At 37.1% G+C, this 13,861-nt stretch overlaps 1 protein-coding gene across 5 annotated transcripts in view; it reads right to left on the bottom strand.

Annotated features, from left to right (window-relative positions):
* Nucleotides 1–13,861, bottom strand: part of MYO5A (myosin VA) — a 191,882-nt gene that overhangs the window by 14,492 nt on the left and 163,529 nt on the right. For 2 of the 5 annotated variants that reach the window (XM_047862541.1, XM_047862542.1), the window contains exons 29-33: nt 13,042–13,142; nt 10,097–10,177; nt 8,113–8,311; nt 5,627–5,701; nt 4,261–4,354 (exon numbers count right to left, since the gene is read on the bottom strand). In XM_047862541.1, coding sequence (XP_047718497.1) covers nt 4,261–4,354; nt 5,627–5,701; nt 8,113–8,311; nt 10,097–10,177; nt 13,042–13,142 — 550 coding nt within the window. The remainder of the gene's footprint in view (nt 1–4,260; nt 4,355–5,626; nt 5,702–8,112; nt 8,312–10,096; nt 10,178–13,041; nt 13,143–13,861) is intronic. The other 3 variants (XM_047862544.1, XM_047862543.1, XM_047862545.1) reach the window with 3 other exon arrangements.

Raw genomic sequence — 13,861 nt, 5'->3', positions numbered from 1 at the left:
AGTCTTCAATTTCATCTCAAAATTGAGAATTAAATGAGAAATGCAAGGGAAGAAAAGGAAACACAGAGTCATGGTGGTGTTTGTGGAAGTATGTGCTAATAAGCAGGTTTTTCTTCTTTTATCTATAGGGAGGGGGCAGTTAAGAAATCTCTTTAGGCATAGATTGAGTTGAACCTGGTGTCAAACAAACAAAATGCAGCTCAGAAGCATTAGAAAATTTAATGTTGCTGATTCTACAAGGTATCAGTAGAGCTTCCCCTGTCACCCTGGGCAACTCCCTATGTTAGTTCTGGGAAGCCAGCTCCATAGGACAAGGTTATCACAGAGAACACCAGTACCTGCCAGTGTTCTGGCTTAAGTGGCAGGGAGCCAGCCTAGTGACACTCCGTCCACCTCATGCTGCAGCATCACACACCGGGATTACCAGCGCTGACAATCACCACCGTCCATCACCACTATGATATCTAAAGAGTGATCATATTGTGATTGGACAAGTCAGGACTGGGATATCTAGTGTTTCATATGCATGGTAAACTGTATGTCTCTATGCAGGAGACAGGAGATTCAAGCTATATAGTTTTACACAAATTACTTCTGGAGTCAGTTTAAACACAACACCATGAAGAACTCAGGATCAGCACACAGTGGGCTTCACAGCTTATACATATGCTGCATGTAAGGTACAAAAGAGTAAAACCCCTGCCATCTGTGTTACTAGATGCTTTGAGGCATAGAAACAATTCTGAGAGAGGAAACAGAGGAAACAGATTCAATATATTATATGTTTATCAGTAAAGGTACATATTTGGACCCTATGTAATCCAAAAAGAATGTTTTAAACCTGCTGATTTCATCCATTGATGATGAGATATACCATTATTTTATATAACACTGAAGAAGGAAAAACACTGCCAATTAAACTACAACCCATCAACAATTTTTGAAAGACGCAACCAAATTTGAGATGTTAAAATGTAAAAATCTGTATATCTCAGAATTTATGAAATACAGTAAATATTTTTATTAGATTTCATGTTTTAAAAGAAAGCTTCACTTTCCTTTTGCAAAACCTCTAACCAAGATATTTTTGGTTCTGCACAAAAATGTCAGAGACAAAATTTGCCATATTTTCATTAAAAGTTTCTCTCTGCCTTTGAATTCTCCTCAGAGATTTGAGTCTTTATAAAAATGCATAGATAAAATATAGATGTAAGCTCAACACAAACTTGATTTATTTAGCAAGCTATCTTCTAAATAAAATAAAATGTCAAGCTTTATCTAGCATCAGGAAAATATAAGGCCACAAAGAATAAAGCCAGGACGACATCCCAGTTTTCAAAGACTCAAAAGATCTTGGGGTTGTTTGGTCCAATGTTTCATCTAATACAGACTTTCTTCTAGGAAGACCTGAAGCGATCTCTATTTTCTATTTTCTAGATTCGTTATACTTGAGGGATAAAATATTCTGAACCTTTTTGTCCTGGAAAAGGAAAGGAAATTGCACAATTTTTTAAAAGTTAAATTTTCCTCACTTTGGTACCAGAAATATCTTGATTTCAGGCTTAATAGAGACAGTCAAATAAATTCCTACAAGAAGAGAGGTTGTGTTGGAAAATATGACACAAAGGGAGAGTTAAGTGTTCCTGGAAAGCTTGGGTTCTAGTTTCAGTTTGGCTACTAACTGCCGAGACCTTGGCAGTCACTTACAGTTTCTGGACCTCCATTTTTTACTCCCATGAAATAATTAACTGATTTCCAGAATTCTTTTAGGTATAAATTCCCTGACTCCATGAAAATTGAGATGGAACACCCACTACTGGATTAAAATACAGCACAAAGCACATCAAATTTTGAAACACTCTCAATTTAGCTATATCAAATTATATATGTTGGCGTTTAAAAAAAAAAGCCACACTGGCTTCTAAAAAAGTCTCCTTAATTAAGGGTAGCCCATAGGAGGAGACAAGAGTCTTGCTATTTTAAACCAGAAGAATTTAAGTATATTATATTTAGAGAAAAATATAAGAAAACTTTTAGTTTTTAAAAGATGCTTTGTTGTAGAAAGTTGCCTGTATTTTCTGTATAATGGGAGATTAGGAGATATGAAAAGTATTAGAAGAGCTTGCTTACCTTCATTCTCTAATTTGGGGGGGCGGGGAGGGACACTGCACTCAGCACGTGTCCAAGTCACACACATCTATTTTGTTTTATTCTTTAGATACATATCATTTAACTCGAAATATAACTTTTCTGAAGAAATGATGTCTTTGTTTAATCTATGAAGTGTTTCTCAAATGCTACTTATAGGTTTGAGAACATAGCTGGCAAGATAGTTTCATTGATGAGATTGATTTCTGATTGATAATGGCTTAAAATTTCTGACTTCTTGAGGTATTCTGACCTATCTCAATTTAAAGTATACATAACAAAAAAAGCTGAGTAAAAACTTAAAATAATAAGTGGCTTTGTTATTTATGAAATTTTACTAATGTATTGCAAAGAAATCATTAGAAGTTGAAAAAACTAATCAGCTAGTTAATATCCTTAAAATCAGTTCTTTCAGGCACTCTGCTAATTATCATCTCATGATATAATTAAAGCAGAATTAAGTGCAGAAAGGTTTTCCAAATAAAGATTTTTTAAAGTTCTGTCGACAGACATTACAGTCCACGTGTGTGTGTGATTTGGAGGCTCAAAGTTTTAATGTAACATATGAATCATGTAATGCTACATGATTATAAATAAATTATGACTCCAAAGTAATCTATATGGTTTCTAAATAAATATTTCAACATTCGTATACCCAAAGAGTATTATCCTCTTCAAAGTGAACACCTATGTTGCCATTCCAAATATTTCTGGAACTTATTTATTTGTTCAACAAACACTGAAGGAATGATTATCGTGGGTCAGACACTATGCTCAATGCTGTGAAAACAAGGAGAAATAAGAAGTGGTCCCTATGCTCAGGAAGCTCATGGCCATTGAGGAAGCCAGTGATTCAAACAGAAAAACTGCTAAAAGTATGACTGTGAAAACCACAAAAAATGTGAGCCATCGTGGTACACAGAGGGCAGAGCCATAAAGCCTGCCTGCATGATCAGGAGAGGCTGTGCTTGGGGATGTGACATATGACTCTGGTCTCAAAGGATGAGCAGGACTTGAGCAAGAGAAGATGGAAGACCAAACAGAAAGGACAGTCAGGACAGACCTGGAATGCTGAAAGAAGGAAAACCACACAGAGTTAACATGGTAGACTCTTCTGAGCATTCCCAGTGTTGGGGACTCTTCATCCTTTGAGCCAAGCAAACACTATGCAGAGTGACACCGAGAGAACAGATGGGTAGTCAGACTGCACAGTATCATTTCTGGTCAAAATCGCATAGGTTTGAAGGCAATTCCAAAGAGGGTCTCTAAATCTCTTGAACAATGACAACATTGTTAGAATATGCTTAGAACCTGGCTTTACCTCCATTTACTGCTATATCCCTGGCACCTAGATACATACCTAGGGAAGGAACAAGCATACTGATCCAAAAGACAAGATTCATTTGTATATAATAACAACTGATATTTGATCATTTTTTCAAGGTGTTTTCCCATCGTCATATACAAACCATGAAACGCTTAAAGAAATTTTCTTTATAATCATAATTCATTTTTCCTTATTTACTTCTCTTATTTTCTCTATTAGATTCTTTGAAGATGCAGACTTAATTTTACTCATCTTAGTTTCCCTAATACTAGAAGTTAACAGTAAAAATAATAATGAAGTTGTATATAGCATTTACTATGGGTCAGGAAATACACTAAATACATTATACACATTAATTATTTCATCTTCACAAACTGTCAGATAGATGCCATGATAATTCCCATGTAACAAGGGGGGAAACTGAGGCATAGAGAGGTTCAATAACTTGCCCGACATCAGAGGACTAATAAAAGAGCTGGGAGTTGAAGCCAAGAAGCTTGGCTATAGAATCCATGCGCTTAACCTCTGTTATACTGCCAAGCACAGTGTCTGGCACAAAGAATACAGTCATTAGATGCTTGTTGAATGAATTCTCTCTCTTCACAAATTACTACTACCATGAAAAGAACATTTTTCCCTACTAGCAATGGAAATTTCCACTCTACAGAGGCCAAGTTTGCTGGTCTAATACCATCCTTAATAACTGCATGCAAACCTGTTAGACCACTAGTATAACAAACATAAAATCAAGATTTGGCAACTGTTATAAAATCATGTTTAAATACCTTCTAGTTCACCAATTTTTTTGGCAAATACTTTCAGTTGTTTTTTCAGTTTTCGAACAGTCTTGTCTTGTTTTTCAAGTTGCTCCATCAAATCCTAAAGATTAAAATGAGAAATATAATAGAAAAATCAAAATGGGCCTTCGAAAAGGCAGAGAAGGAAAGCAGACACAAAATCACAGGAATAGCACTGTTAGTTTTACATAAAAGCTCCAGAAAAGCTCGCTGGTGGAGCCACCACCTGGCTAAAACTGGCAGGCATGGGAAATACAGCTACCAGAAAAGCCAAATGTTAAAATACACACTGCCATAAGATCCTTTACAGCGTGATGGAGAGCAGGCGCCCTGGGGAGTCTTTTCCAGTAGACTCCATGTAGGTAAAACAATTAAATGCTCAAAAAATGTACTGCTTTTCCAGTGGAATGCTTTTCTTCAAGGGGGAAGAGGCAAAACAAATTTTGATGAATGCTCAAAAAGTTCTGTGGGAAGTTTTAAGGATGGTTGAACTTAGGCTGGGGCTTTTGACACCTGTGTGTGAGAAGCACTGTCTCTATGAGACCCACCCTTTGGAGATGCTAAAATCAGTCCTATAACTTAGAAGTTTGGGGAATTAAAAGGTAAGATGAAAAAATAACCACAGAGAAAGAATAAAGAGTGGCATGTGGCATAACATACACGTAAAATTTCACAGGTGATATAATTTTTCTTATAGAGAAAAACGGGAGCAATTCCTAATGCTTCATGCCCCCCCAAAAAAAAGAAAAGAAAAGAAAAGAAAAGAAAAGAAAAGAAAAGAAAAGAAAAGTGCATTCAAGGGGAAGGGGTAAAAAAGTCTGTGATGACTGGCTAATTAATCCAGAATTCTCAGATCACAGGCATAGTTAAGAGATCAATAAGTAAGAAGAAAATGGGTAACAGCAGACTTGAAGCTTAGGGGAGAAGTCAATCAGTGATATCCGTGGTTATTATTCAGGTTATGGTGAAGAAAAGTATTTACAAACACAAATACTCATTCCCTTTGCAGTTTAAGACAGCACAGATTTAGATAGTAGACCATTGAGTCAAAGGGAACAGGTGCTAACATTTCAAAGTGTTCATTTGTGTTTCCTGGATTATACTTTATCTTTCAAATCACATTTTGCTTCCATCACACTGTAAGCCTAGTGTTAATAACAAATCCAACGTGACAATGGACGCAAGACATTGATAGAGGTGACACCACTGGCTACGAGACAGCTGTGGGAAGAAACAGGTTTCGTGAAGGTTTTTGAAGAGATTCCTGAGGAGGGGCGGGCAGCAGTGTGCTGTTCAATAATACAGGCTACAAGTAGCAAAGGAGACAACAGAAATGCACTCCGAATTTACATACAATCATCCGCTTGTAAAGTGAAATCCGATATGATTGATACTTCTTAGGGTCATCTGCATATAATTCCTCAAAATACTGAAAAAACAGGCACAATGGATATTTTTCTCTGTGTCTTTGAGGGGAATTCAACTTCTCAGCAAAATCAATTTAAAAATATTTTTAAAACCCAAATAATTAAAGTATATATTCTTGAAAGGCTCTGCCATTGCCTTCTGATCTTTCCAGTATAGATGATTCTAATTATATATATATGCATATATATATATATATATATATACACACACATACACATATTTTCACATGCTCAGAGGACACAGGCAACATCATTTCACGTGCTCAGAGGACACAGCTCAGGCATCATCATTTAGCAGGTAAATAGAGCAGTGGCGATTATTCCTCAGATAAAGCTGTTATTTCACTTCTCAGACCTGCTCACGAGTTGCTCTATTTTTTTTTTTCCGCTGTCAGCAATAGTGACAAGGGCAAGAAGGCAAATGAAGTGAAAGCGAGAATCACGGCAAGGTGGCACTCTTGTCTGAAGTTGTAAAGGCTGGTGAGAAGCTGTGTGCCCTCCTTCCCTGAAAGGCAGCATGGGGAAGGCCTGTGGAGTATGCTTCCAAGAGGAGGGAGAAAGGCCATCTTTGTGTTCGTGTTGGGAGGCAGGTGGGTAAGAGGGTTACGCAGGGTAGGGTTTCTAAGAACACTAAGCCTAGATCTCACTGCTGCTTTACTATTCTGCTCAAGTGTTTCCTAAAGAAATGCACAATTACGAATGAGAAACTGTATAATAGTTTTGAAAAGTGCATTATTCCCTACACTTAAGTTTGAAACCATTCTCCAGAGTGAGGTATGAGAAGCAGCTGACTTGAGGAGGCTTTTCTAAAACTCAGAGAAACTCATTAACTAGTCTCTTCCCCTTAGAATTTGAAAAGCTTGATTTCTATTAGCTATGAAAAACTGCCAAGAAAATTCATCCTGCAGACAAGCTTGCAAAAAAAATGGTGAATCAACTTAGTAAAAAAAAAAAAAAAAAAAAAAAAAAGACTCTGGGAACGTGCCATCCAGAAGCATCTTGATTTCATGGTTTCACCTTGTATTTTAAGATAATCATTCACAAGCACAGCATTTATACACTGATGAATCATTATAATTTAGCATATTTATCAATACTTAAGCATTCAAGCACTGTTAGTTCAATTTAAGCAACAATACACTTGAGAGTAATAAAATGACATTTTAAAAATATTCCATGGTTCAGAATACTTTCTCCCACGAATTAGTAATATTTCAGTCACTCTGGAAAGAGTCCAACACCTGCTGTCACTTGCCTCTCCCATTCCCACAACAGAGCCTCATGCAGCAAGCTATCCTCAGAGGGACAGACAGTGAGAACAATACTTTTAGGTTTTGTGTCTAATTTAATAAAAGGTGGGTGAATAGATGACACTAGAAAACTATTTGTAACATAAATGATCACTAATGGAGTTTCGGAGTGGTAATTCAGACTGTTAAATCTGCAGAGAAAATCCAAACTATTTTTATTAAAGGTCATTAAACCCTGAACAACAACAAAAAAGACCGGTCACTACCAAGTCTTAATAGCTTTTCTCAAAACTAGGCTGACACGACAATATAGATTTTATGTAGAAATGTGGAGCTATAACTTTTCAATGACTTTTAATTTAATAAATATATTTATTAAACTTAAGTAGGTTTAAAAAATCTGTAATAAGTTATTTTGTGACAGAAATATTTTAGAAAATATTTCCTGTAAAAGAAAGAAAGAGGAAAAAAAAGGAGTAAGAAATAACTTGGACTCTGTGCCAGCACTCAGAATCTGGCAAGAGAAAAAAAAAATATTCATTGCACTTCTGTTAGAATAAAAAACGTACAAACTTGAATCCTGATGTCCCTGCACCCTGACCTGGGGTCAGGTATGCTGACGCTATCCAATGTCCACCAAAAGCCCCTGCTTCGTTCTGCCAACCACCTTTCCTGACCGTCACTCCAACCCCACCTGTCTGCTAGAGATGGAGGCAGGAATGGCCTTCGTGGCTGCCTAGGGACCAAAGGTCAAAAGAGCTTGTTCCTGGTCTCTACTGTGACAACCACATAACAACCTCCTTATAATGGCAGGGTCTGAAGCTGAAGTGGAGAAAGGAGGTCACCTGAGTTCTCAAGGATAGCAAAAGCCCAGCACACAGTCAGGGGATATCTCCCAGACCCTCCAAGCTAGGTCTAAGAATGCTCAGACACGCCAGAGACTTCTGTCAGAAACACAACCTGTGCACGTGCCTTTTTCATTTCTACCAACACAATCACATTTTCCTTACTCCATCTCTGCTAGAGAAAGAGGGTATCATGTGTGAGGCAGTGAGTCTCTCCCAGTCAAAAAGGATGTGTTTGATCAAAAATTAACTAGGACCGTGCTGGAGGGCCAGGCACTGCCTACTAAGGAATGCACGGACCTGGGTGCCTCTCCTTACCAAATTTTCGTTGGTCAACCTGGTGATCTCGTGTTGCAGGCTGGCCTCGATGCGGGCCTCCGGGGGCAGCTGCAGGTTCTGGGCCAGCAGCTGCTGCTGCCGGTTGTTCTCCTCCTTCAGGCTCTGGATCTCTCCACGCAGGGCTTCAGCCTCATTCTCGTGGCTCCTCTTCTGTGACTGGAGCTGGGATTCCAGGAGCCTGAGGAGAAGCCACACAGGTTGAAAAGGGAGAGGACACCTGAGTCTCTGCTCGGTGGGTGTGACACTTTGTGCTCACTTGCAAGGGCAGGAAGAGTTTGTGTAACTTCTGATTTCATTAAAGTCAAGAAGCTCAAACAAGGGCCGGCAACGGAAACAAGCGCTCTCATATTTGTGTCTTTCTGAATTGTGGACCCTGCTACAAATATATCATCTTCAAAGGCTCTAACAAATAGAAAAGTTTAAGCTCTTTTGAAAAGTTTATAAGAAATGATGACTAAAATAATCAATTTAAAAGACACATCTTTAATCTGGTTTACAACATTTACAAACTAGCATTTGAGTTGGCAAAGACAATACCTTTGTCACAGAGTAACTACACTGCAGAGGGCAAGATTACAAACTTCCAATCTAATTAAATATGCCTTTAAGAATTTCAGTGTTACTAATTTCAGGCAGAGAGTGTGCCCAGGGTCCCATTTCTACTTTCTACTCTTATCTCTGAAGGACAGAAAGGCTTGAGTGTGACTCTGAAATATACACAGATTTTCCCAAATGCAGATCGTTCTAAAACTTCATATACATGCATTTTAAATTTGTCATCTTCTCTCTTCCCCATAAACTTCCATATCAATAACAGAATCCTAACAAGACATGGTTTTAGAACAGAGATGTTAATAGGATGAACAAAGTGGTTACTGCTTCTCTGAGCAAGCATGCAAGTCAGCTGTGCCTGTAAGTAGACCAGGGTGTTGGTGGTGAGAATATCAGCACCCCCCATTTACCATGCACCCCCACTCCTACATCCACCCCTTTTCCAAACACAGAACCAAGTTATGGTTACAAATTAACTAACACAAAGAAAGAAATGACGTCCTTTTATCCTAATCTCCTTTGTTATCAACTGCTGGGCAAAAGTTAGTGATGCCATTGCAAGCAAATTGTTAACAACAGACTGAAAATATCTAGTAATTATAAAATTTCAAAGGAATCTGAGTAACACCACACAGTTAATAATGATGGCTTGTGGTTAGAACAAACAAAGCAGAATAAGCAGGAACTCCTTGAAAAAGAAGTTAAGTATTTTAAAAATGTAATTACTAACGTATTTTTATGAGATTTTAAAAATACAAATATCCCTAGAGCAGATGAATGTCTATGTTAGAAAGCTGCTGTTGTTTCAATTTTATTTTGCTTTCCCCTAAACACATGTAATGTGTTGAGTTTAGGTAATTATTTTGAACTGCAGCAATGCAGGAGACCCCCCCTGATTTGTGGTCTCACATATCAGAATTTCACAAGAATCACATAGAAGGCCAAATTATGCACTCAACACTGCTGTTAGGCAGCATGGTACTAATATAGAAGACCGCACAGTCTCAATGCCACAGGTGCTTATGTCCTTTAGATTAGTCATTATTCCAAACAAGAAACCACTAAGTAATAGGTATTAATCTCTCCCACGGTAATTTAGGCTCTAGTTGAAAGGTTTTGTCTTTTTTCCCAACTTCTACTGGGAGATTCACAAATTTTAGCGTGTGAAAGAAAGATCCTTCACTTATGGCCCGCAACTCCTATATTCACTATCAATCCATTTCAGCTTTAATTGCATCCTTTAGTGGAGAAGATTTTTAAGAAGGTGTTGCCTGAATGTTCTAAGTTTTGCTGAAATTTACCCAGGAAGACAATTAATGTATAAGAAACATAGAAGTTAAAGTCAGGAAGACACTGTTAGTAAGAGAAACAACAAATTAATAACATTCCATTTTGAAGAGACAAATATAACCTGTTGGCTTGTTTTAACCCTTCATAAACCAGCCACAGCTCTCCATCCTCATTCAACTCATGGCAATCCATAGCAGGTGATCTTCCATGCAAAAGGAACAACAATGCAAAACACAAAGGGATACAGGACGGTCATGAGATGATGATGGACAAGAGCAGCACATGGTATTCCAATACTTAATTAAGTCAATGAGACTTTTTTTATTAATTACAAATGACTTTAAGACATTATCACAAAAATTATTTTTGGTTAATTTTTTAAAAAATGGGTAACATATAACATCACATGTCAATGGGTAGAAAGTAAAACAAAATACAATCAAGGAGTGAGAAGCACTTTTTCTGCAAAATCTGAAATGAATGAAAAGGTGAGAAAGAGGTTCTGTTTTTAACATTTTATTCAGCTAGCAGAGTGATCTTATATGTCACATATTATATTAGAGACCAAGCATGACAATCACACACACATAGAACAAAAACTTCAGCTACTGTCTTCATGGGGCAATCTTCACAATCCATTTCAAAATGAATGAAGCTTTAAGTCTTCTAAGTAGAAACTGGTTTCCACTTAATAAAATCTGCTTTCCTATTTTTAAAACTGTCTTAAGAAATTCTTATAGGGGTAACTTATAAATAAGTATATGTCCAAAGTTCTCAGCTTTTATGACATGATTTTTAAAAAGATTTTTTTGTGTCAAAAATTAACGTTAAGATCTGGAGAAACTGCTTTTCTTTTAGAGATGTGACACATTTTAATAAAAGTATGTATAAATAATAAATAATAATGACAAAGTCAAGTACAGGTTTTTTTCTACCTGGAGTATAAAAATAATATTTTGGGGTATTTGCCATCAGACACTGTCCTACATCCTTCCACGTGTATGATTTCATTTAGTTCTCCTAGTAACCCATCATGTATCATTTGCGACACTGCAAAGGGAGACACTGAGTCTTAGAAATAAGATACCTGTGGAGGTTACACAGCTGGCAAGTAGCAGAGCCCAGGGCTATCTGACTCCAGAGTCCAGGTTTTTACTCTTCCTACTAGACTTCTCTTTATATGATGTGTACATAAAGCACAGGCCAGAGAATGCTCTTCTGTTTACCATCTCCCCTTGGAGAGTTTATCCATTTTCATGGTCGCAATTATATTATTATATGTTGATGACTTCAAAATTTGTATCTCAGTCTATATACCTCTCCCATTCCAGATCTGTATTTTCAACTGCCTATGGATTTCTCTCCTTAGATGTCTTCCTAGCTCCTTAAATTCATTACTTATAAATCTGCTGGTCATCTCCACCCTGAACTTCCCCACACTACAGACCCAGGATCATGAAATGGCATCACCACATCCAACCAAGTATCCAAGCAGACACTTGACAGCCACCCTCCATAATTCCCTATCCCTCACCTGTACATCCAAGCCACAAGATTTACTGACTTCATCTTATGTATCTTATGTATCTTTCAAAGTGTCCCCTTTCAATCTCAACTGCCACCAATCACATCAAAGTCACTGTAATCAGTCATTTAATTACAGTAATAGCTTCCTAACTAGTCTTTATGCCTTCAATCTCTTTCTACTATAATCTGTTCTCTAACATAAAAGCTAGGGCTAGCTTTCTAAAATTCTAATATCATATCATTCTCCTACTTAAAACATTTCAACAACTTTGACTGTCATTGGAGTGATGTCCATATTGTCTTGGCTGTCTCCCCAACAGCCTACAAACTCTGTGAAAGCAAGAACTACATTTATCTTCCTTACTGCTATATTCCCAGTGTGTGACACAAGGCCTAACATGAAAGTGGCATGCAATACATATCTCTGATGATTGAATAGCAGAGTGGATGGGTGGACAGTGTAATATAGCTCTTTCTATACTAACACATTCTTACATAGAAGTTATGCTTATACTTTATACCATAAATTAAAATTTAAGTTTAATCCAATACTTTTTAAGCATTCTCCATTCTTACCCATAAAACAAGAACAGTACCTTAAATTTTGTATGGCAATATTCTTTAGTCTGTAAAGTATTTCTTTATACTAGCCCTGATACGACACAGCAGGAGACTGCATGCTTGTAACACAAATCCCCAGAATCATCTTTCTCTGTGATCATCACATGTTCTCTTAAGCATGTAGCCTGTAAGTTCAGAGTTCAAAGGCAAAGAGGCTCTGTTGGGAAGTGGGGGTGGTAGGAAGGCTGAAGGAATTGCAGAGATGAGACTTCACTCTGTGATAATCTCAGCTACAGGGGAAGTCTTTAGTAAAGTTTCATCATTTAGTGGCTGTGCAAATCCTGTACCTTCAGTCAGACTACCCAAAGCTCTTGGGTGCTAAGTGCCATCTATAACTTCACTTGTGTTTGTGGTAAATAAGATAAAATCAGAGTTAGGATTTTCTCAAAACACCTTAGGAAATGTGACAAATACTTGGTCTTAAATATCAGGGTCCCATCTAAGTACTCTTTTAGAATGATATGGCCAACACTGATATGATTCCAGATACTTCCTCACTTCTCTCCACTCTGAATTTCAATTACCGAAAGCTAAAGTTGCCCCTATAAGCCTTTACAAATAACCAGCCATCCTGAACAAAATATGAAAGTGACTACCCAAGACAGTCCAACAGTGAGCAATTGGTTTTCCTCTCAAGGCTAAGACCCTAAATAATACAGAAATATCATCCCTTGATGTAAAGAACATTCATTCCCCTTGACCCCTCTCATCAATAATGCTACCTCAATATTATAACTGAGATTTTAATGAGGAATTTATTAGAAACCTTGAACTCCCTCTGAAGGTCAGATGGTGTCTAATAAAGGTCAGATGATGTCTATATAAACACTTTGACTTACTGTACAAAAGACTGGCTTAAAGACAAAGATACACATGACTATGATTAAACCAAAATGAATAAAAAGAAAATGGGCTTACCTGTTTGTTTCTTTCAAACCAATGTATGCTTGTGCTATTTCACCTTTATCTTTCATTTTTTGCACATCTTCCAAAAGTATTGTGGAATCTGTCATTGTATTCTGAAGGGGGAAATGACACATTTCCACATTAACAGTCAACTCGAAAGCTTTAGACCACACACAACATTGCTCTTTCCTCCAGAAGAGAGGATTTATGTGTTCCTCCAGAGCTCCTGGTCCCACCAGAGTGCCAGGCCTGGCCCCGTGCAACTACAGAGGAGGGTCTGGCACAGGCAGCTAAGAGCAAGAGACACCTTCAGTCCCTCTCTTGAAAATCCCTATTGCTCTACTACAAAGGTGGTGAGATTCTAGAGCACCAGTGTCCTGTAAATAAAATCACTGATGGGCTGTTGTGTATTTTACATGATGTGTAAAAATATATATGTGTGTGTGTGTGTGTGTGTGTATATATATATATATGTATACAAATATATATATATATATATATATATATATATATATATATATATTTCATTAAATAGCTCTTTAGTGTCCTTGCCTGATAATTGTTCTAATGCTATATAATAACACAAATATATATATTTCAAAGTGTGTATATATATATTAAGTATATGTATACTTAATATATAAAGATATAGATATATTTCCAAGTATACATAAAGTATTACAACAATAACTAGGTAAAAACACCAAGCAACACTGAATGAACAAAGATCAAAACTATTCTTTCTACTACTTGCCATCTAGTTATAATAAAATAAATGCCCCAGTAAAACACTGTAAAGTTTGACATAAACCTCATCTTTCCATTAAAAGCT

The sequence above is a fragment of the Prionailurus viverrinus genome, chromosome B3 (genome assembly GCF_022837055.1).
Source record: "Prionailurus viverrinus isolate Anna chromosome B3, UM_Priviv_1.0, whole genome shotgun sequence".
NCBI classification, from domain to species: Eukaryota; Metazoa; Chordata; class Mammalia; order Carnivora; family Felidae; genus Prionailurus; species Prionailurus viverrinus.
This window is presented reverse-complemented; position numbering and strand designations above follow the sequence as displayed.